The 24,996-nt window shown below is 41.4% G+C and overlaps 1 protein-coding gene across 4 annotated transcripts in view; it reads right to left on the reverse strand.

Moving 5' to 3' along the window:
• Nucleotides 1–19,120: 19,120 nt before the first annotated feature.
• WNT7B (Wnt family member 7B) overlaps nucleotides 19,121–24,996 on the reverse strand; it is a 101,034-nt gene continuing 95,158 nt past the window's right edge. For all 4 annotated transcript variants that reach the window (XM_063355084.1, XM_063355074.1, XM_063355093.1 and 1 more), the window contains exon 4: nucleotides 19,121–22,488. In XM_063355084.1, the coding sequence (XP_063211154.1) occupies nucleotides 22,009–22,488 (480 nt within the window). In that variant the 3' untranslated portion in view covers nucleotides 19,121–22,008. The remainder of the gene's footprint in view (nucleotides 22,489–24,996) is intronic.

Genomic DNA, 24,996 nt, shown 5'->3' on the forward strand with positions numbered 1-24,996 from the left:
TAAGTTAATTATTCACCCCTACATTTACATTGCCGTCTGTCAAGTTCCAAACTTAGACCGCCGGCTCCCTGTCTGCGATACTGCTCCGTTCTTTGTACCCACAGCAAAATGCCATCGGTAAACTTCAGTATCTTCCCAGGCTTGGGTATCCTTTTGTGAAATGCTACGGGTGCAGACTGTAGCCTAAAAGTTACAGCAAAGCACTGGGTTCAGAGTGCTTTAAAATTTCACAGACATGAGCTCTCTGAAGAAATTTTCCGCAACCCGGTTGAAGTACTTCGGGTGAGTTGAGAGGGAAAAGGGCAAAATACATTCATTAAGAAAAGTCCTTCCTCATAGATATGTGGAGTTGTGTACACAGACATTGGCTTGCCCCTTAGGAGGTAGGTGTAGGTAAAGAGTTTCCCCTTTCTCTTCTGGAACTGGTAGAGACAAGACCGCTTCTAAAACTGCATCAGTACTCTCTGCTAGATTCAGAGTAATAAGTCTAATTTCTTCCTGAAGTTTTAGCCTAAGTACACTTCAAAGTATGTGTTGGCGCATGTCTAAGAGGGAAATAGAGTTCTGTTAACTTTATTTTGTATTCTGTTGATAGGTTTTCTATGCCATTAAAAACATCTGAGAATATATTTTCTGCCTTTTAGTGGCTTCTGTCCTCCTACTGTATTCACTTTCTTAACAACCTAATATCTGGCATTTTCGCCCCTTGAGTAAGTACTCACTTTCCTGAAAATGTTTTATAAGAAAACAATTACAAATGTTATTTCTTCAAGATTTTGTTATACTTTCACATGGAGCTCATATCCACACAGAACAGTTTGATTTCACTCTAGTGTCATCAAAGAAAGCTTTTATCAACTCGTTTTCATATAAATAGGTTTCGTTTCAAAACTGTTTTTGTAACTTCAGCTAACTAGCAGCCTGTACACACTCTCTGGGTGTGAGAATAACTTACGCACCAAAGTTTAACCTATAAAAACACGATAGTTCAGTTACTGTATATGAAAAGAGTCCACAACGTTTTCCTCTCTTTTCCTCTTCACAGCAGGGGCATGCACGCTCTGTTTCTTTTTGTCCTGGGGTTTCACTGTGTCAAAGCTAAGCAAAGCTTCCTAAAGCCAAGGTATGCAACGTGCACTGCCTTTCCCACTGCCTTCGTCCAGAGGAACGGTCACCTTGTCAGAGAAAGCAATGAGGTTGGTCATCATCCTTTGCCCTTGGTAAATTCACGCAGACTGCTACCAGTCACCTTCCTGCCCTTCTCATGCCTGGAAATGGATTCTATGAGGATTTGCTCCACAACCTTCCCAGGGACCATGACTGAGGTCAACAGACCTGGACCATCCTCCTTGCCACCTTCTTGCAGATGGGTGTGGTATTTGCCTTTCCGCAGTGATGAGGAATCTCCACTGACTGCCATGACCTTTTGAAGGGGACAGAGGGCAGCCTCGCAATGACGTTGGGCTGCTCCTTCACCACCTTCGGACCCATCTGCTCCGGTCCGTGGAGTTCTGTATGTCCAAGTGGGTTACATGATCCCGAACTTCATCTTCCTCTGCTGTGGGTACTGCTTCATGCCCAGGGACTCTGCTGGGAGGCTCAGGGATCTGGGAGGTCTGGAGGCAAAGCCTATCAGTGAAAACTGAGGCAAAAAGGCATCGTGTAACTTAGCCTTTTGGATGTCCTTTGTCACTAGATCCCAACGAGCAATGGGCCCATGCTGTTCTTAGCCTTCCTTTTGCTGTCAATGTACTTACAAAAAATCCCTTCTTGTCTTTCACACCCCTTGCTAGTGCCAGCTCCAGCTGAGTTTTGGCTTTTCCAGCTCCGTCCCTGACAGCTCAGGCAGTGTCTCTGTTCCTCCTGGGTAGCTCATCCCTGTTTCCACCTTCTATGGACTTCCTTTTTGGTATCTAAATCAGATCAGTCCTCCTCTTCAGTTTTGGTTCTGTGGATCACAGAAGAAATCAAAATCAAAATTTGATTACAGATTTAAGCAGTCACAGTCAAAAAATCGTTATAAATACCTCAAAACTCTTTTCATCTTTTCACCTCTCCTAGGAAATTTCTATCCCTGTTGCTTACTTTTTCCTAAAACTGTATTGTTGTGATTTCTGTAATTTAGGGTGGCAGCTAGTTTGCTCTTCTCCTCAATAAATCTAGTGGTTCTGACCCAGTGCTATGAAAATAATAGCTACTTTTACCCTCTCTCATGAAGAGGAGAATGTTGCTTGAACTTCTTCCGGTGGTGTGCCAGAGGTATTGGGGCAGTGCTGTCACTGCCGTGAGCCCTGCACTTAGCCCTTTATCTTTTCCTCAAGCTCTAGATGCCGCCTCCAAATTTATGGCACCAGATAATGCTCAGAAGCGATCATCACTCCAGTGAGAATTTTGCATTGCAACTTATAAACTATCGCGTAAGCAAACTGTGAAAAGAGGGAATCAGTGAGAAACTGAGGCAGAGAGGGCTCTCCACAAAGCCAGCTAAATCTAAAAACAGGATAAAATCAAAACACACTGTGCCTTTTGGAGGGCTAGTTCTTTTGCAGCGTGTGTCGTCTTTTGCTCCAACCCACAAAAACATTGCTGTCGTTCTCGCAGGAGCAATAATATGGTTGTCTTTCTAATCATGTTCCAGTTACTCTTGTCCTTGATCTGGAAAGGAAAATGCAGGCGGCCAACACTTGTCAAACTCTTTTTGTACAACAGTTAAGATTAAATAGCTGTACCACTGAGCCAATAATCAGAGAAAATTTATGTCCAAAGCCAATTGTGAAAATATGCATTCGTTTTTTGAAAATGTTTCCAAACTTACTTGCCTTCCACAGTATTTGAAAGAAACCGCGTTAATTCAGATTTCCTCAGTTTTCTCTGTGAACCGATTACTCGATTCGATTACTTCTCACAGATTTTCACTGAAGATACTGATATTTAAGATGACATTCTGCTCTTTGAGCAGATTTGAATGCTGCATTGACGGGATTATTTACATTGCATAGATTATATTCTGAATGTTTTCTGGGCGTACCTTTTGAAAATTATTTTATTTCAAGCTTTTGAGAATTCATTTTTTCCCAATACGCTTTGGGCTGCTCAAATATTAGTTGAAAGACAAGAATGAATCACAGGCAGAATTGAGTAAAGCTTAATTTTGCATTTCTAATGAGTTATTTACCGATCATCTCGCCCACTTTTGCAGTGTAGAAAGCAGGGGCACTTACAGCGAAAAGCTGAGTGCCTGTAAACTCCTCTTTTATTTCTATAGGGTAATGCAACTCTTATTCGTACAGTTCCAGAGGAATGACACAGAACAATTTTTGTATATTTGTAATACACAGCATAGGTTGTAAAGCTGCCCTGGTTTTAGTTAATCCAAACGAGAACAGGTCGAAGACAGAGATCAGCAAAACCTGAAAGTTTTCTCCGTCAAAGCATGATTCAGCTTTTGCACTGTATCTCTGCTCTGATGGCTGCGCAGTAATGCTTATGCATTGCCCATGATGTGTTTGGGTCCGGCATTTTCACTTTAAAGATGTTTACAACGGAAAGTTTTGATTTATTAAAGTACTCAGAAGTTAAATGGATAGCTTGAAAAATGCCAGGTGAAATGGCACCTCTGAGTGTTCACAGCTGATTTTCCTATGTTTCGGAGCAATGTAACTCTAAGCCGGTGTGTCACAGTACATGAAGTTCCTGTGAAAGTCGGTCCGGATATATCCTGTAGGATTGTTATGGAGCATGCAACCGCGAAATATGGATCAGAAACATTAAAAAGGACCCAGAAATCTGCAACTAGTTAGGGCTGTGCAAGATGTCCACAATGAAAACAGAAACTGCACGAGATTTGTTTAGTTTGAGGATTTGTTTAGAAATTCAGAATAAAAACTGCCTGTGTCCGAAGGTCTGTTCAAGTTCACTAGCTTGCCTACTGACTCTAAATTCATTCTCAAATAAACCCGGCTTGATTTATAAACTGGTATCAAAATCACGCTAAACTTGTGGTTTCGTACGGTTTAAGCTGGCCGTGCTACTTAAACTAGGTAGCACTCGGTGGTTTTGGCTGGGTTTTGCCTGGCTATTTCGAGTTCATTAGAGCCCCAGGCTGAAGGTGGAAAGCCTGGAGGTGCCAACCCTGCCCTGCTCCCCGCCGGGAGCCTTTGGCAGGGCAGCAGGATTCACGCGGGGCAGCCAGGTCGCCTTCTGTGAGGGCAGGACCGTAAATGAAGGAATCCATCTTTTTCCAGGGAGTAGAGGCGCTTCTGTGCTCGGTCGCAGAAGAAAAGCGCACGCGTGTGTGTGTGTGCGCGCGTGTGTCTGTAAAGAGTTGCAAAGCTGATTTGGGGAGTAGGCGTTCAGGCAGAGGAGTTACTGCTGCAAGTTCTGAGACTTATTTTTCCAGTTGTGAGTTGAGAGTGTTTCTACTTGCGTTATTATGTCTACTAGTATTAACCTCTTTCTTCAACGCATGCCAGATTTTATCAGCGACACATATGTTTTGAGAGGCGAGTAGCTATTTTTGGAGTGAGGCTTGCGTTTCCGTGACCGCTGCTTCTGCATCTGTCTTTGGTGATTCGGGAGCAAATTCATCCACTTGTCCTCTCTGAAGTATAACCCACCGTGCTTCTCCTATTATGTGCGTAATTTCACGTATTAAATTTATTCCTCGTGCTGTATTTATTTAAAAACTTTATTCCGTCACATGCCTCTATGTGCATTTAAAAGGAGCCACAAATATTTACGAGGCAATTTTAACGCTTAGCAATTACTTTTGTGGGGCTTGGTATTACAGTAGGTACTTTAATTGTATCAACCTTGGCTGATATTTCCTAATTTTTCATATCTAGAAGTGTTATCAGCAGCCGTCACAGAGCGTTACCAGCATCATTTTAAGCTCTCTTCACCTTCTTCAGTCTGGGTTTTATTTGAAAAGCAGACATGCAGTCCCCAGTGAGAATTAAAGTAGAAGCATTAGCTTGCAAAATATATGCCAATGACCTAATGATTCTGACATTTCCACAATACGAGCTTTACAAGAAGGCATGCAGACAGCAAAGTCTGTTTTTCTATCTCATATTTTTTTAATGGGTAAATGTTTGGAGGAAACAAAATGGATTTATTCTGCTCAGTCCAGGGTATAATATCAGGACTTATCCGGTTCCGGGCCCCAGGGCTTCAGACAACTAACAAAACACATCTTACTTCTGCTCTGCTAGTTCTCTGTTATGCTTTTCACACGCAGGAAGAAAGAGTAAAAGCATAACCCAATTGAATAAAGCAGCGTGGCCTGCTATTCTTTGCTTATGAAGCATCACATGATAGACACCAAATTAAGAAGAACCCCCCACCTGTGGCTAAGTATGTATGCAACTGTCAAGCCGTTTTATGTAATATAGAGGGAATTTTACCATCCCTTTCGCTGCCAGAGTGCAGGAGTATGTTAAAAATGTTAATGTCTCACCAAAGCATGCTTCATTATTTTTGAATAATCCAGTGATTTTATGCCATTTAAATAAAATCAAAGATGCTCTTCCCCCGTTTATTTTGAACTGCTCCCGCTTTTCAAATCTTTTGCTCTGATACATGGAAAGAAAACTAATCTGAGGTTCTCCTTGTAGAATTTAAGTTGCAATTTGTTTTTTGGCTAGTCAGTCGCTGTTTATGTAAGGATGTATTGGGATAGGGCTGTCTGCCATAATATGGTAAAAAAAAAAACATCTTTTCTAATAAAAATAAGGTGCTATTTAAACAAGAAGTTAAAGGAAATCTATCCTTTCCTTTGACCTTTCAGACTGTGGTAAGCATAGAACATGCAGTGCCAATTTTATGACACGGTTGCGTCAAATAGATTGTATATGATATATTTTAGTTGCGATTTCAAAGAAGGTTTCGATCGTGAGAGTTAGAAAGAAAAACTCACTCATGCAAATATGTTCTGGTTACTTTTCGTACAGTAACTTCATGGACCATCCACCTAACACCTATGACATGCCATATGCAAGAACATTTCCTTAACCACGGGGCTTTCTGGTTCATTTTCTTCAAGTACTCTAAATTTTTCCTGTCGTTGCCCTGAGAAGTTGCAAGCAAATCTGATGGCGACGTCAAAGTCTTAGAGGTGTCTGGCATTTGTTCAGATACCGGGCTGGCAATTTTGACTTTTGTGTTTTTCCTTCCTCTCCCTCTTTTGCAGGATTAACTGCATAGGTGATGAGTTAGTTGCAGTGATTTCTCGTACCTACATATAGTAGGGTCCTTGCAGCAAAAGGGCTTACATTTCAGAGGTGGCCTGTGTACATAAAAACCCTGTAAATTTGAATTGTTTTCTTGTGATACAGTGTTCAGTACATAAGCAATGAAGGGATCACTTCAAATTCATTGGAAGGATCCCTACCACAGTTGCCGTTGCTGACTGTTGTGACGGAAATATTTCAAATACCTGGCTATAGACCAAGGAAATGCAAGCTTCAGAAGTGGCTCGTCACTGTGCGTGAAAACCCAGTCCTTGCAAAGTGTAAGGATCATTAATTGCCTTAGTCTGGAATTAACATGACTCCTTGTCTGCTAAAATTTCTTCCCTGCAGTTGCTGTTTCTCTCTGTGCATACAGAGGAAAAGCATTGCTAGTGCCATCATTACCGTACGGCATCTTTCTTTTCTTTTTAACGTGGGCTTCTCTTTGCCACAGAGGTGAAAGCTGCGGAAGCCTTCTGCCTTTGAAGAACTACTTAAGATGAAATGGTTCTGAAGTGCATTTAAGGGCGTTTACTTTAGGCACTTTATTTTTTTCTCTATTTTTATTCCTATTGGAATTGGCTAATGTTATTCATTAAACTAACAATTTCTCCCCTGCCTGTTCTTAAGTGTGACTTGTGACCTTGCAATCTGTGTATTTTGTCATCACAATGTGTTACCATGGAACTGATTTTGATGTCATGAATAAGGGCATTGTGAGTTTCCACGTTCCCAAGCATATTTGAGACACAGGTTTGGAAACAAAAATGACTTCACCAGTTAAATATTGTTAGATCCTATAGTATATCAAAGGTAAGAACACTTGTGCCCTATATTCCTTTACATAGAAGAATCTAAGGTTAGGAATTTCAAAGCAGGTATATACAAGAATGACACTACAAATAACATTTCACAAGATTAAATATTTTGTGAGAGCATTGAACTCTAACCCCTTTATGTTACTGTAGACAAAAATCTTTCATATTGTTCATGGAGACTTCTCAGACTGTCTAATACGGAGCCTGTATAAAGAGGAAGAAAGCTGTGTGCACAACAGCACTTGGATGCTGCTGGGACTTAACTCCTTCAAGACAATAGCGGCCAAAGGGAATTTTCCGCCTGAGATCGCTCACAGGCAGACAGAGGGCAATGTAACATTGCTGGTTATGAAGCCGAGAGTAATATTTTAGGCATTTTTCTGAAGAGAGCCGTACACAATGCACAAAGGAAAAACATACTTCCCTTGTGCAGCAGAGCGCGTGTATTCCGTGCCTTAAATTAAAAAGAAAGCAAGTTTCCTCGGTGACCCACCTACCAACATGAGGTTAAGAGAGTTCAATTGAATCTCTTATCAGGCTGTTCCCCAGGGTGTTTAATTCATCACAATTAAAGGGTTGATAAGATTCTGTAATAACGAAAAAGTTTGGAAAGCCTCAAGTGAGGCTTAAAGTCCTGGGTTGCACAAAAAGCGCTAGTGTAACAGTGACCTCAGATACATTTCTATTTATTTGTGCTGCTTTTTTTTTTTTTTCCAGTTGAGACTTACCCATCCTTTGCATTTTACACACTAGCTCAGTAGCATTTTGCTCCTGGCACCCGGCAAATATGTCCTCATTAAGTAAAATTTATGCTAATACCATTCTGATTAGCCAGCAGTCATTGATATTCACTCTCATTAGCTAAATTGGTTCGCTGGAAGACATCCCACTGAGGATTTTTTTTTTTCCTGTTTTAAGTGGAATATAAAATGTATGAATTCGCAGAGATGACAGATGATGATAATTATACCCTGTGTTTACTCAAGCAGGTTTTTTTATCCTAAAGGCTCCCAAAGTAATTTGCAGCATTTCCGTCTGCAAGGAGAGAGAAGACTTTTTTTTCCCCCTTCTGAGAAAGAACCTCTGTCGGAAATATAGAAGCCATTCTGGTTTCACTGTTATGAGGACAGATTGCACAAAGGAATCTTCCATTCTGAATTCAGGGCCACTTTTTAATGAGACAGAATCCAGGTCAGTTCATAGGAAATCTAGCTGGGGAATAAACTCGATTCATGCAGTAATGGGACTTTCTACGTACAATCTTTTTAGAGTAACCTTGCGACTCTGACTTAACATCTCTGGGAGTTTTGCCTGCAGCAATTTTGCAACAATAGCCTCAGTGTGAACCTTTCATCAAAATTACAAGTATTCTGTCAGCCCACTCTTACACATCTTGGTTGAGAGGACCGGTAGTTTCAGCTGGAAACGTTATCACGTTTTCTTGTATTAAAACATATACGATTAATTCAAGCCATGGTTTAATTCAGTCTAGTGTGATGCTGCGGTGAATTATCATCCGTTTGCTGTTAACTCTCTTAAAGGGCTCTTGTTATGCAGGGATGACCAAGTAGGAAGCTGTTACTCCCAAGGTGTGATAATCTTGTCATCTATTAGGGTTGAGAATATGTGTCTTTGTGTCACAGCCCCCATTTCAAGTGCCAGGTGGAAAGCAGTGATCTTAATGCCTTACATTCTTAGTCATATTTAGAAAAAATAAATCTCAGTAGATACCTGTCTATATATGTAGGCATATATATCCTTTAGAAACTCTGCTGCTGTACTCTTCTGATAAAACTCTGGTTACACTTAAATATTGGTACTCTGTATACTCCGTTTTCTTTAAGGTGGGAAAACATTTCTCTGGTCATTCAATCCTTGACCTCACTAGAAGGTATATAAACAAGGATGTCTCTTCATGCCAATTTTTTACCTTTTGAATCTGTAATCAATACCACTTCATTTGGGCTGCCAACCAGCAAGCAGATGGCAGCAACCATTGACCATCAGCAACGGCAAGATGGGGAACGCTGGCCGACAGTGACCTTCAACTGGGCTTGAAATTCCTTGGTTTGTCTTTGAATCCCCATTGCTGAATAGTTCACATCACTCCTGTGCAGTAATTGCAGTGTTTTCACGTGTGCTCTTCTGTTTCAAATCGTCTCGCTCCTATATTGATCTAATCTTTTCTTCGGTAATCAAAACTAATTTCACATCCAAAAGATGCTTTGGAGGGGACCACAAACAGTAACGTGAAACCACCCAGAGGCAGATAAATTGCCATTCTCCCTCACTGCGCAGAGAAATTGCGTCCTAATGGTACGGCAATTACTTTGTTTCCATGGTGATGTGTGTGTGTGAGAGCATGCTATAAATAATGTTTGGTGTTTATAAACAATTCAGTTGATACTGAATTATACATACTATTTGTATGCTAATATCCGGTATGCACTTCCAGTTATTTCACAGCAGTAGAAAAATTAATAGAAAGCTGGAAGTTTTGGAAGCACTGCAGTGAACCATGGGATTTTATTATTTTTTCCCCACATTTTATGTCCGAAGGAAAAGCTACATGAGCTGAATCTATTTCCTTATCATATGGCATACACCAAATAACTAAAAAAAAATACTGGAAAGAAAAACTCACAAAATTAACATATTTTTTTTGCTGCTCATCATCATTACTATACCAGGGTTTTGTCCCAGAATGTACAAAATGTTTTGCTTGCAATTCAGCACACTGTTTCTGTGCATGCTCATTTTTAAGCCTGTGAACTGATAAAATACCTCAGTTCAATGGTTTAAAAATTTATTTTTTTCCCCCTGTTATTGTGTAATAGCAAAATATTGTCTCTATTTTCTTTTTGGCACTGAATTTTCATGAGTACTGCAAAACCAACAAAGGGCCGTCAGCATTTGCTCAAATAGGGTAATAAAATTCACTTCAATAGCAGCTTGTTTGCTAGTCGCAAATCATTGCCAGGGAAAAAAAAAAATGGGGCTATTACTACTATTCAGTATGGTTGCAAGAATAGTTGCGGTGAAGGCAGATTTTAAGAATAGGCAGGTGAATATCCAGCAGCAGGTAGAAAAGCGCGGGCGAGGGGGCAGCTCTGAAACGAAGGAGCGCCGTCGACGGCAGCGCGTTAAGAGGGACGAAGGAAATTCCTCCTCCTCCCTCCCGTGCGGCTGGGGAAGCACAGTTCACTTCTGCAGCTCCTTGGCCACTGGCCAGCGCGATTAAAACACTGCACCCTACCTCGGCGCGCTTTAATTGCTGCCTACACACTTTGTGAGCGGTGTTTGTACTTGTTTAGCTTGGGACCTTTGATAGGCTTAGCAGCCGGGCTGGAAGAGGGAAGCAAACACAAGCAAACAAATTTATGTTAACAGAGGGTAAGTGTTCGTACTGCATAACACCTGTGGGCAGACACGTAGACAGCGGTGGGTATGCCATTTAAACAGCAAGAGAGTGCCATTTACCCATTGTTTAGGAGTAAATGAAATACATTGCACTAAATTTGTTCCTTGGCAGTCATCCCAGTCAAACTGCCATGCTGGTTAGCCCTGGACGCCCCTGTATTTACATTAAAATAGTTTGGAAAATTTCGCCTTTATTCATGCCCTGAGTATGCAAACACAATCTCCTCGGGGCGAGCTGCGAGCGAGGTGGCGAGGTGTGCTGAAAGCTGGGCTTACGCCTCTCCGGCTCCTGGGTCCGCGCCGGGGCTGGCGGCAGGGCAGCCTCCCCAGGGCAGCGATCCCAGTCCGCCCCCCTGGGCCGATGGGGTCCCCCCTACCTTTGATGTCCTGACACATGCCACCGCCAAAACAACATGAGTGGTATATTTGCTTTATTAGCTGGGGGAAGGTTGGATGGCCGTTTGCCTCGTCCCCACTTGGAGTGATTCTGCAGCCTGTGCTGAAGGTGTGTGGCAACACGGTCTCATGGCAGCATGCTGATTTTGCACTGATTTGTCGCTGGGCTTGAAAAGAAAGATACTTGCTGCCAGCAAAGCACCAAGAAAACAAATATGACCCAAGGCTTTCCAATTGATAGAGGCTAAATATTGTGGGATTCAGGAGACAGCTGTTAGCGTTGGGCTGCATTGTCACTTGAGAAGAGCTCTGTGCTTGGACATCGACTGCATCTCGCTCCTCTCTGTCTTAAATAATTTCTCCATCGCTGGCCGCCAGGTGTTCTCCTGAGCTGGTGCCACAATAAGCAGAAACGACCACGCTGACGCCGGAGCACTGGTTGTCCAGCAGTTCACTTGTAGCTCCCAAAATCAAGCCTTGGAGCCTTGCCTTCTGCCTTCTCCTTCCTCAGAGGATGCAGAAGTAGTCACCATCCGACAGTGAGGAGAAGTCAAGGCTGTAGTCGTCGCTGAAAATAGCTCTCGCCATGAGTTGCTTACGGTACCGTTGTTGGTATGAGTATTTCTGAGTTTCACAAATGACGGGGGGGGGATGTTGAAAAACCCGTGCTAGCCTGTGCGTTACTACACCCAGCGTGTGCTCCCTGGCTTCCTGGGCTTGATTTGGTCTGCCTGAAGTGTCCTCTGCTACACCTGACCACAGGATTGAGTTCTACCGGGGTTTTCTGAATGAAGGGAAAGGGGAAGCTACCTAGTTGTTGGGCAATACTTCACAAATGAGATCTCAAGTCTGGCCAGTAAGCTCTTATTTAATCATTTGTGTTTATTTTAAAACTGTGAGAGAATATGACAACCTGGCTTTGTTTTAATATTAGGCTTCTACTATTTAAATGTTGTTTTCTGTGTTGTTTTTTTTCTTTATATTTCCACTACTTTTCAAAAACTACTCTTAACGTCTTTTGGCTTTACATATTTATAAGGTGAAGATGATGGTATATTCCAGTTTTGCTTGTTTTGGATGTCTGAACTTGGAAGAATGACATCTTATAATATATAGTATCTATCTGAAAAGGCTTAGAGAGAAGAAAAAGAAGAAGCTGTCTTCTTTTAGAACTGAAATTTGAAACTCCACCACAGTCACGTGGACTTTTTTTTTACCAAAGCAAAGTAGGAGGGGAAGAAAGATTATGGGCTCTATTTGAAGAGAAATGTTCAAAAAGATAACATATTCCTTAAGCAAGGAATGAAATTATTTTCCTATCACGCACACACACAGAAAGAGAATCCTGAAAATTATTCTCTTTCCAAGGGATCAAAAAAATTTATAGTTCTGGGATTTGTTGGATCAGAGATAGGGTTTGGCTTGGACCAGATAAGTTATTTTGGTCTGATTATTGTGAAATCTTTTTGTATCTTGTTTCTTTCCCTTTTCTGAGCTTTTAGCTTAAACATATTAAAATATATAATTAAAATTAAATAAAAATGAAGACACTCAGGAAGCCTACTCTAAAAAGTTTTCTCACTTGCCAGTCTCTCACATTTATGATCAGCTTCAGAGATTCATCCCAACTCTACCTTTTTTTGTCTTGATTTTTTCACCAAAGAAATTTTTTTTGCCAAGTTCTTTCACGGGTTTGGGGGTTTTTTTTCCAACCAAGGTAAGTGTATGAACGTGTTATAGGACAGATGTAGGTGTGAAATCATGCCAGCCTCAGAACTGTTGCAGTTATATACTGAGCAGCATCTGTGTTAACATTACTGTTCTGCACAGACTGCATCTTTTCAGTAGTTACAATTTTTTAATCTTCATGTGATTGCTTTTTGTGATTTTCTTTTTTCTTTCTGGTGCTTCTGTTGAGTGTGTGAGCTACGTTATGATTTTGAGGCTTATCCTGAAAATCCCTTGTTGAGAGGTCTTTTTTCAGTAGTTTAATTACTGAAGGGTAGTAAAATATGGGAATTATGCTAAACAGAAAGCTTTTAAACAAAAAGCGTTTCAAATTTTTCAGAACTGAAATGGGATATTTAGGATGAGGTGTTCAAAAGTCAGAGGGACTTAGAAAACCGTCTCATTTAGGTCACGGCATCCTCTAGTCCAGCCCTGCCGGGCATAGAGTCGGAGCTGAATTTGGTCATAACCATCACCTTTGACAAATTTCAGGTCAAGAGTTGGAGCAGGGCCTAATTTGATTTATTGCTGCTTAAATTGATGTGGCTTACCTCGCAGTCGTCCACGGTTGAAGGGTAAGCTCAATTCCCTCCTCTCTCGGCTGGAGACGATGGGAGCGGGCAAACACTTCACTGCTCTGAAGTGCCAGCAGAAAATGCTTTGAGGACTGTGGCCAACACCCTCTACAAGTACTTTTTGGATCTGTCTCAGCTTGAGTAGAGACATTTGTACAGGCACCAGATTGAGAGGGAGTGTAGCTTGCTAAAAAGCTGAAGTGGAGAAAGAAGCTCAAGTGAACCCATCTAGGGAAAAGAGGCATCTCTTGTATGCCGAAGGTTTTAAACAGAAAACTGAGGGTACTGTTTTTAAAGGAAAGCAAATGGAGGTCCTTGGAAAAGCATCCATTTAGCTGTTTTTTTAAAAAAAAATTATTTCTGTTTGTTCTCTTTGCTGGTAGACAATTTAAGATGGCGAGAAAAAGGAAAGAGGAATAGCCTAAAATTGTCAGTGGTAGTACTTTTGCTAAGTGTATTCTACATATACGTATTGAGTTGGTCATACGTAGTCAAAGACTATAAAAAGGGTTCAAACACTATTAGGGGCCATCCGACTTGTTAAATCTTAATTTACACTTCAGGTGGCCATCACCAAAGGGGCATATGACCTATTATCTATTTGAATGAAGTACTTCCCCTCATTTTTAAAAGTGATACAATTTGAAAAATATGCTCTGATTTAAAAATAAACATTTTCCATACATACATTATTATTTTAATATTAAGTTTCAAAATGCAGTCAAGTTGCTGTTTTATGAACCTGAAGACTAGAGAAGCAGAGAATGAGTAAATGCCTTGGGAACAAGGAAATCTGGTGTTCTGACCTGATGCCTGTATTCATTTGCTTTTACCTTTTCCTTTTATAAAATGAATTTGATAATTTGATTGGCTGTCACAGGGATTATTTCTATTTTGTGGAAACTTTTCAGCACAGAAGATATGGACTGTTGCAAAGGGTTCGGAGATGAAGAGTGCTGCTCAAATTTAGTGTGGGTGAAAAACATCCAGGATATTCAACTTCTGTAAAGAGATCTTCAACCAGAATAAAAGAATCTTGTTCAGAGGCTTATACTAAGAATAAAGTGTATTATTAATGCTTAGGAGTGGCTCTGTTTGACTAAGAAAATGCCATTGGAACCAAGTATTTATGACTAAACACACTTGAATAGAAAACATGCAGAGAAAACTCTTGGTAGTTCATTTGTCAAAAGCTGGCTGAACTGTAGCCCTGTAATAATTCTGTACTGGATATCACAGGCAGAGAAGCTGGTGACCGCAAACTAACTTCCTCATTCCTTCTCTTTCCTCCAGGAGTGGTTTGGATTAGGTAGTCTGCTGAAACTTCCAAGGCACATATTTTATTACCATGCTGCTGCAACCCATCTCCAGGTATTTCTTGCTTAGATCCCCACCAAACGCATTTTTTCCCCACTTTTGTCCATGAAATTATAAGTTTATTGACGCATTGACTTAGTTAAATGTTTCCTGGGTCCCCCTGCATGCGTGCACAAACGCACCCACACAAATGCATAGAGAGGAAAGCAACCTATGCACTGAAAAAAAAAGGCAACCTGGCATTGCTGAATGTAATCCAACAACTCTCTAGTTCCTTGTCCCGAACAACAGATATTCTGTATCACCTAATATTAACAAACAAAAGACTTTTTTCCCACGCCATTATATATTTACATTAGCCTACTGTTCAAGCTTGGCGTGTTGGCTTCCTTAGACTATTTGATCCCAGATGCAGCTCTGTGCCAGAATTGCTGGAACAAAATGCGGTGGGTGGACAAACCTGTCCTGCTGCATTGCTTCTAGCCTTTTAAAAACAGAAAGCATTTATCTGACTCATTACTGTAAATGTACTAACAGAGCATACCGGTGATGATTTTCTGACTGAAAGTGCCTGCATCTGCTCAAAAGGTGAACACGGGTGCAACGTGAGTGCGTATCATGACATATTTGTTGATACCAGCCAGGGGCAAATATCAAGTAGCTTATCTTTTAAAGAGAGAGATAAGGAAGAAGGGTTGTGAGATGCTTGCCAATAAACATATATTCATCACAACTGACGCTCCTGTGCATAGCAGTAACCACAGCGGGTAGGGCTGGTAATCGCAGCCCCGGACCGAAAACCAGGATGTCTGAGTTGTAGCCCTGACTCTTGACTTGTGCTGGGGCCTTTGACAAGCGATTTAGAGCGAAAGCAGGCTGCCTGCTCTTCCCAAGCGGCTGAAGGGGAGAGAGTTTTCACACATCTCCCCTTTCTCCAACTGCAAAATGAGAGCTTTTTTTTTTTTTTTTGCTTTTCTTTGAGACCTACAAACAGGAAGGCCTACAAGTGAAAGAAAGAGGTGTTGTTGGGTGTTATTATGATGACACAGCCCATCTGGAAGGAAACGTGGAAAATTTGTATCCCTGCATTTCAGTAGGAGGCCACAAAATCCACTCCCCTCGAAAAAGGAAAAATTGAGGAAGGATCTTAGAGAAATTGCTCTGAATATCTGCAGTGTCTGTTTTTGAAATACACACACACATATATTTATATAGTTTTCTATTTATAAATTTTTATATATATTTGCATATACTTGTGTGTGTGTGTATGGAAATACATGCATGAGATGTGCGGGCATATTAGACTTTTTATTTGGGCTATACAATGCAAAGTGAGCAGTGCCTTTTTTCCTCTCTCTGGGTAGGTTAATGTTTTCTTAAGTAGCTACGTATACACTTCTTTGTCTTCAAAAGATAGCATACTTACCTCAAAAAGGTGTCAAGACAAGTAACTGTATCCTGTGTGATGGCTAGCGTTACTGGGAATACGAGACTGTTCAATTTCACTGCCTTTTTAACAAGCCTAACCCGTAAGGCTGAACTCGGCTTCAATGGCAGGGTGCAACCCCTGCAGGTAATTGGGATGCAGCTGCAGTGAGAGCCTTTTGGCGTAGCCTGATGTGCTCACGAGCAGCAGCCTGGGTGCGCTCCGATGTATTAACCAGGAAAGCGTAGCAACGCAGCCCCGTTCCGATCCCTCACAACCAGTATCGTAACCCTATTAAGCCTTCACCCCATGGATCAAAGTTCTCCGCGCAGCGCAAATCTTAAGGGGAAGTCAAAATCATAACTAAGCCACTTTGTAGGAAACTGCTTCATCAAGTCACTGGATAGTAGCCCGGCTTTTACAGTTCTCTTTGAAATCATTTCTGCGGGGAAATATTTCATGCGTAAAATCGGCAGTCGGAGATTGGTTGGAAGAAATGAGAACAGGGTGGCAGTAAAAATAAAAAGCAAAGCCAATTTCACTGACATAATACGGTGTCTATTCCACAACACGTAAAATAATAAAGCTTGCCGTTAAAAAAAAACTAAGGGAAATATAATTAGTGCCCAAGAGCAGCTGAGGCAAACGGTAAAGGGGAAATGGGAGCTCATTCACACCACGCAATTTTTGGTGCTTAATTTCAGTGGCTAAATTATCCGGCATGCCTCTCTGGGGTTTCTCTCCAGTTGGGAAGAAGGAGAGGGTCCATCGGAGCTAAACTAACACCTCCCCAGGAGCAAGTTCTCTCTTCCTATTGTGGAGGGAGTCCGGCAAGGCTGTCAGCTCGCTTAGCCAGTCTTTTAGTCTTTTAAGTTGAGTGGTGTGAATAGTCTTCAAAATGCCTTTGGGTTTCCCTTTACCCAAAGATTGAGGGAATGCTCCTTTTCATTCTGAGCCACAGGAATTAAACAATAAGATCAAAATCGTGTAATCTCCTTGGGAATTCCTTTTAGCTGTATGGGATCTAAAATGCTGGTTTTCCCCTAAATTGCTGGGCAAATCAAGGCAGAGGCAAATCATACAACTGGCTTTCAATGCAAACGTTTTCCATGTCTGGTGCAGTGCCATTTGTTTGGGATCGGCTATGAAACAAATATCTTAATCGTCTTAAATACCTATGCACAAGTTTAAATGTCATTAAGCTGTTTCCTTATTGATCTTATGGTCTGTTTGGAGGAAGAATAAGAGGATCCAGGACCAAAGCAAACTTTATTATTCCCGTTTTTTTGGCCTTTCATAGTACCAAGTTATGGAAAGGATCATCCTATAAATTCGAATCACACTAGGGGTCTCCAAACAGGTAATATTTAGTGTATTACCTTCAGTAAAAACAGCATGACTAAAGATTTTTAATTATTCCCTCTGCCTCAGCACGCTGTGGAACACATTATAACCAATAACCGTGTATTATGTGAAAACTGCCATCTTTATTCAGCAAACCAATCTTTTAAAGCACATGCATCTGTACTGCAGGAATGTGCAGGGAAAAACACCCTAGATCTTCATTTAAAAAAAAGGGATGCAAATTTTAAATTTGCAGCTGCATCTCCCCTGTCAGAAAATGATCCCCTACAATTTCCTAATAGCAGCTAAAATGCCAAGAGGAAAATACTTGCCAACCTTTGGGTGTGCTTGTTCTCCAGTGACAGAGTCCGGATTTGCAGACTTGCAGACAGGGACCTTGGATACGAGGGGAAAAAGTTTGTGGGTAGGGTTCAGCCTACAATGCGGTTTGTGTTGCGTGCAGGAGGTTTCTTGCAATATCAGTATCACAAACTGAAATTGCTTACAACTTCCCCTGCCTTTCCAACTTCGATGTTTTGGGGTTTTTCCCTTGGACATCGTTTTAGCTGTGTATATCCCACATCTCGTTGTGGCCGTCACTCGGAGAGAAGAATGCTGGGTCTTTACTGTACCGCTTACCGTACCGCCTTCGCTGTGGGAACTGTCATTGCAACAAAAGGTCTGAAGGATTGGAAAGGAAACATGCAGTCATTCTGCCCAGTTATGAAAATTGCTATGAATGCAAATTACCTCTAGCTTTATAGAAAGCATTTTCTGTTGAACACCAATAGTGCCTTCAGTAGTGAAAGGCGTATCAAGTTATTCGCATGGGAAAGCTGGTATAAGGGGAGGTCTTGATTTATTACGTTCAGTATTGCTTTTGGGTTTTAACCTTAAACTAAGAAAGAAATCCATGGAAATATGTTCGAAACTTTAAGTGACCTACTCACAACATGCTTTAGATTTGTTAAAAGATTTGCAAACCTTTTGATGAGTTTCATCTACTTTCCAGATGTCATCATAGAAACAAATGTAATATTACCATTTGCTATAAAAACTTCCTGCAGCTCTATTAACAAGTTTCCCATGATGTAATTAGAAAGAAGGTGCACTGTTTTCTTTGGCATCCATGGATACAATGCTGTGCATACTTATACCGCTCTAAACCCAGGGCAACTCAGTTCATTTTAATGAAGTTATTTTGGATTTAGTTCATGTGGAATTTGGCTATACCTTTATCTATGGCTGGATATCTTCCCTGAGGGGCAAATACAACAGAAGTTGTACATTTTCTTTAGATTTCGTGGAGGAAGACACTATTCTCAATATCAAGGGGAGTTGCTACGATTCTGACCAAGGTAAATGCTGTAAAATCTTTTAGGTCCAGATTTGGGTAGGTTTTCAGATGTGTCCATAACTTGCTTGAATAAGCAAGTGCTGAAGTCAGGGCCTTCAAGCCTCTCCTCTACGCCTCTTATTTCTCTCTGTTTGCTAATCTGTTATGAGAGGTTTTCATGGTTGAGCACTATTTTGGAGTCTGATGCCACATTTCTATCATAAAACAATTATCTCCTTCTCATTTGAGCCTTCCAAATTCTCTGGTAGTAACAAGGTTGGTGCTAGTGCCAGTTTCTCTGCACCATTGCTGCAGGTGGATGACTTTGGACTGTGATACCAAACACAGGCACGTTCACTACTGTTTCTCACAAAACACAAAAACTGCTTTGGACTTGGAATTTGCATATCATTTCTCATCCAGAGAAGCCTGCACACAAATGTCCTTCCCATAAGGCATTGTTGCCTTCTTTCTTTTTCTCCATATGAATAACAAACAAGAAGAAAGGGAACTAGAAGGGGGGGGAAATTAAATTTTAATGGAAACACATTTCATCGTTTGTTTTCTGCTTGCCATAAAACATTAACATAGTAAACAAATTGATCTTTGCTCTTAAATTCTTTAATAACATACAGTATTTTGAGTTTTGTCATGGCTAAGGTATGGTTAAACCACGTAGTCTTGCTGGTCGCATTCAAACCTCTATTGTCACAGTTCTTTGACATCAAACTACATTTTTAAAAAGGAAAGTTGTGTGTAACCCACTTCTGTTCATCGACACCTTCGTTAAAAGGTTGCCCTATTTTGGGGATGTTTCAGTAAATTAGTGGTAATGGCGTTTTCTGACAAAAACTGCTTTTTCCTGGGACATAGTTCAAAGTCCATGCATTTCTGTGGTCAGCCCCTGCTTTGTGCCGTACAGTACCTTTCTGAATGCTGCACCCCCACACGAGCAAAGCTTTTATAGGATGCTCTGAAATGTTATATTCTAGACAGCTCATCCAATAGTCGGACTGTTACCATGGTGTTACTTACAATAGCTGACAGAGCTATTTGAAATAGGAGTATGAAAAAAAAAAAAAAGAGAAAGTGTCACTTTGGTCCACTTTTCAGAGTGGTTGGTGTTATAATATATAACCCTTTTTTTTTCTTTCTTAACGCAGTGTAGTTCACAATAATTTAAAATACTCTATAGACATTTAAACGATATACAATAATATAACTTAATTGGATTCCTCAATTGTACTTAACAAATACTATTCTAATATATTTACAGTATCTAGTACCATAAGACTGTGCATTACCGTGCTTGGGAGCTTTATTTGCTTCCTGTCAAGAATGTAGTGAAAGTACAGTATATCACTATTATTCAACAATACCCATGAATCAAAGGGACTTTAAATTACATGGAGCGACTCAAGCATTTCTGGGGGCCCCTGTTGACTTCTGTGGAGTTGCGCTCGTTCACGCCAAGGCTGAGTTTGAATTTCTAGCTGGTAGTTAGAAACCAACAGCAGCAATGAAAAAAATATGAGCTTTTCGATTTTGGATCGCTCTGTGGGAGACTCATCAAAGGTGTCTGATTTTCAGAGGGTAAGTGCTTGGGGTCAGAGAGGCAGGTCCTCGCGACTGTTCAAACGAAGGTCCCCAGGTGATTAGTTACTTTTGATAATACAGGTCCGTAAATTACAGAGGTAATCCTGGCTCATTCACGTATTCAGCCATGAGAGCTGGCGGAGCAGTACCTCCACCAGCCCCTTGCCCCAGGAGCACTGTGCGGTGTGGGAAGTGCTCCATGTCTGGTGGGGAGGGCTCATGGCTGTGCAACCCCTCAAGAGAAGTAATAAAATGAAACAAAAGCTAGAAATGCAAATAAGCAGGCGTTAGGAAATTTTTAATCCAAGTTTTCGGAAAATCAGGTAGGGACCCTTGCTGCAAGCAAACATTTATGTGATTAAATGTGCGGTGTTAAAAGTGAGCATGTATCTTAGGGTTAAAATCACTGGATTTTACAGTAGAAAAATATATGAGGAATTTTAAAAAATCTCTCGTAGGGAAAAGGTGTGTGAATTAGACTTGTGTGCTGGTGTAAAAAGTCTTTCTTCTTTCTTAACATTCATGTATTTACCAGGGGGTACGTTATTGCCAACCTTAGAATAACGATGACGCATACTAACCTGAATTTTAGCTTTTTTATGCCCATGAAGCCACCACAGCTCACAGGTTGCAGCAGCCTAGAGCTCAGCTAACATATTTTCATTAACTTCTCAGTTCATACTGAGAAGTTACATAAAACTATTGGTAATAGCAACTTTCAACCATTAAAGGCAAAATGCAATGCTTGGAAGATCCTGCCAGTGCATCTGACGGCAAAGCAAAACCTTTGATATTTGTTGAAGCGTGTCTTTGTGTCCTAAAACTCCCTAAGAGGAGCTGAGGGCAGGTGCTCCACACCTTAAGCCTGAGTCTAAAAAGAGTCATTCTTATTCAGGAGGCAAGTGGGAAAAGTCTTTATCAAGCATTTGTAACCACAGTTTCGCGTGATCTTTTTGTTCAGTTCTGGTAATTGCTTAAGGCCTACAGTAATTGAACTCTCTAATAGTGGAGTGACAACAGATCAGTAGCATTGAAGAACTTAGGGAGAACCAAATACAAAAATCATAACGTCAGAGTTCCAATAAGTTTACATTTAGTACAGAATTAAGACATAGCTACCCGTTAGTGCTTAGAATTTTTTGATACTATTAAAAACATAAATAATTATTTTTAATGTTCATTCAAAGAGTTCCAGTGTCACTGGCAGCTGATGTACTTTTGCGAACTTTATTTTTTCCAAACTGATAGTGGAGTATTTCCGCCACAGATTTTGTCTCCCTACCAGTTGTTTTCTCTCTACCTGCTTTCTTAGAAATTTAGGTTTTTGCAGCCAGACTGCTGTGTTCTAGTCAGTGAAGGTTTCACTTCCTTCAAAAAAAAAAAGTCTTGGTTTGCACAGGGCTTGGTGGTTTTGTTGTTGTAAAATAAGAGAAAGTGTCTTTTTCTTTTAAATTTCATGGGAGCTGCAATGCTATCAGCTTCTCTGATATGTATAACTTAAAACACTTACGAGGAGAACTCTGCAACACCCAGATTGTAGTTTAAAAAAAAAAAAAAAAAAGAGAGAGAGGGAAAGTTTCATGTGGTTGTCAACATCACCTTAATCCTGTTGCCCTTGTTTCCAAAGCAGTTACAACAGCCAGCCAGCCAAAATGCACCATCCTTAGAAGTGTAAGTAGTGGGGAGGGAGTGGTTGTCGTGGTGTTGGTTGGGGTATTTTTTCCAAAGAAGATTAGATGTGCAAAATGATGCTGTCGTCGTTTGTTGTACTCCACTGTCTTCACTCGTGGTGATTTGTTCTGTTCATTTGCACGTGATGCCGTTATTTGCAGGTGAACACCTCTGTCCTCTCGCTACACGTGTTGCACTTCACAAAGCAGCACCAGTGGAATTTGCAATTACACTGCCACACCTTGGTGTACTGGTGCGTGTTGTACCCTCTTCCACAGCACATCATGTCGCACCCATCCGCATTGGGAGAGGTGCGGTTGCAGAGTCGTCCCTGGGTACCGACGCTCCCCGTGGAAGCATCTTCCTCACAGTAGTTGGGTGACTTTTCGATATACACTAAATCCGTTTCCATGGGTTTCTGGTAACTCTTAATCTGCTTGATCTTCAGGAAGGTTGGCTGTCTTAGTCTACTGGCTCGTACCACCTCCACTTGCACTGCAGCGTTGTATTTCTCTTTCAAAATATATCCAATCTCTCTGAATTTAGGCAGCGTGGTCCAGCAGGTCTTAGTTGTACAGGAACCTGAAACTCCATGACACTTGCACTCCAATTTCATTCTCTCTTCGAGAACCTATGTGTACAGACATTTGCATATTGTTACTGCGGGAAAACGGTATTGCAAACTGGCCTAAATCTCAGTCTGTTTAGTTCATACGCACGTTCATTACTACTGGTTGAAATTTTTCAAAGGCATGCTTATAAATCTTCTCACCTGCCAGCAGAATGCTCAGAACATATTTTGTTTTACATGGCGCCTGGTCAGTAGCGCAGTGTTTGCAATTTAATAGAAAAGATTTGCATTCTGTTTTCAAATATTGGAGAACATTTACTGAAATTTCAGAAGACGTGTCTTTAGAGACAAGGTAATCCATGGGATTCCAGTGACTTAAAAAAAATAATTCGAGCCATTGTCGTTTTGAAAACAGGAAAAAAAAAAGTTTTAAAAAAATTTTTTAAGATTCAGCATATTTAAGCTTAATTGCCTCAAGTAACGTTCAAGGAATGTTTAAAAAATTTTCACTGGCTTTAATATCACAGAACTATATGTACTGTGTGGCTGAATAGGCATTCGTGTTCACTGCATAATTAAAAATTTTGCTGATACTGGCAGTGGCAATACCAGCATAACTCTTCACTATTTGGCTCACAGAGCATACGATCCCCTTTAGAAGCAGCACTCTGCAGCATCTAGCCCAAATATCAAGCAAACGTTCGTTCAGCCACATATACCTTTTTTGCACCAAAGCAACGATTGCGCAACACTAGAGGATTATAAAACCCAGTGAAGGGTCCTGCTCAGCTGCCAGCCAGAGAGAAGTGAGAGTATTTATTATTGCTATTGCTAAAGGAGATTAATCTAGAGGAGGTTAATCCAGTGTCAGATGGTCCCTAGAAGGGACCCAAGCACTGGCGGGTGCTTGGGCTCATGCTCCACTCCCGACCTCCCGCCTCCGCTGCAGCCAAGATGCTCGACTGCTGGCACATCCCTCCTTCCCCGGACGCGGGGCTACGCCCGGGGGAACGGCAAGCAGATGCCCATGTGCACGGCAGAGGGGAAACCGGTCTCACGGAAGCGCCTCTGTTTTTCTGCCCTCGTGCTACCACTTAAGCCTGACCACAATTACACCCACAGTCACCATTAGCTTAAGAAAATCAAGCCTTAAGAACAAAGCGAAGCGATCTTTCCCCTTCGCAATGGGATGCTAACAAAGAAATACGAGCTACCGAGCTTGTCCTAAAGCATTACTGATGCTGCAGACCATCTCCTGTAGTGGTTTCATTGCAGATCCCAGAACATGACTGAAATGGGCAAAGGATAAAAGGGCCGAAATCTGAGTACAATGGCATAATGAAGTAGAAGGGAAGTAAAAAATGCTTACTGCTTAAGAAACTGGCCTTAAAATAAAAGCTGTACAGATCTGGTTATCCCTGCAAATAGAGGGCACCCTCCTGAGTTGTTTGAGTTTCACTTAAATTGTATGTTTTGTTTTTTCCCAGATTTCTGGGGTTTCAATATTAAAGAGAATATTTGGTTTTGATTCTCCCTTGCCAACATACAGTAGCAAGTACAAGTTAGCTGAGCATCCTAGTCAAAAATACCTTAGACCTTCTGGAAACACAGGCTTTTCCCAGGTCAAGGTCAAGTTAGCCTTTCAGAGGCAGAAAGGGTGATTTCCAGGAAGGTTTACTGGGTTAGGCAAGAAGCTCCTATAGCTGCAACTACTCTAAAAAGAACAGCAGCAAGGCTGTGATGAGCACTGGAACAGCCTCTGCTCTCCAACAAGCTGTATCACTTTCCTACCTTCCCTACGGAAAAAAGAGAAGCCAGAAAACTTGCCACCTTCTGCTGCAGCAGCAGCAGCATCTCAGTGGCAGTGAGTAGAGGAATGCCGTGGGAAATATTCCAGGGCCTTTCAGGATTCCTCTGTCTCTACTTCGTGCCTGTGCAGAAGGATGGGATTTTTGAAAGACCCCCAAACAAGATTCAAATCCTATTCCACAAATCTGGGTTGAAATAATCTATTGGTATTTAGATGTGCACGTAGATATGTAGAAAAGTGCTAATAAATTTTGCTTGATATTGCTGAAGTGTGGGGTGGGTTTTTTTAAACCACCCCGTTTCTACATCTCTCAACAATGCATCAACATGCAGTTGCAGCCACAAGGACTGTAGCAAAATCCGTGACAAAAGGTGGCTGGAGACAACCTCCTCTATGCCTTCACCAAAGAGCACTACGATCCAAGGACTTCCAGGAAAGCGTTACCAAATGGGATGGGTCTGCCACACCTGATTGATTCGTGCTCCTTTTTCTCCCTAAGTAGTAAACCTTGGCGAAGCGCAGGTTTGTGGTTTAATACGTGTTTTGTCAGGTTCTGCACGTGTTTGTGGTGCCGGTTTTTCAGTTTGAAAAGGCCACGTCAGTAACTTGCTCAGAGAGCGGGAGGGGGTGAAGCTTGTGAGGCACCTTTGCCTTGCGTGGGGGCTCGACACTCTGGACACCGTCCCAAGGATCCTCCGTCTCTCCGATGGACGTGCTTCCCTGATACAACTAAAAGTGTCGTTATTCCTGAAAAAAAC

The sequence above is a fragment of the Chroicocephalus ridibundus genome, chromosome 1 (assembly GCF_963924245.1).
Source record: "Chroicocephalus ridibundus chromosome 1, bChrRid1.1, whole genome shotgun sequence".
In the NCBI taxonomy this organism is placed as follows: domain Eukaryota; kingdom Metazoa; phylum Chordata; class Aves; order Charadriiformes; family Laridae; genus Chroicocephalus; species Chroicocephalus ridibundus.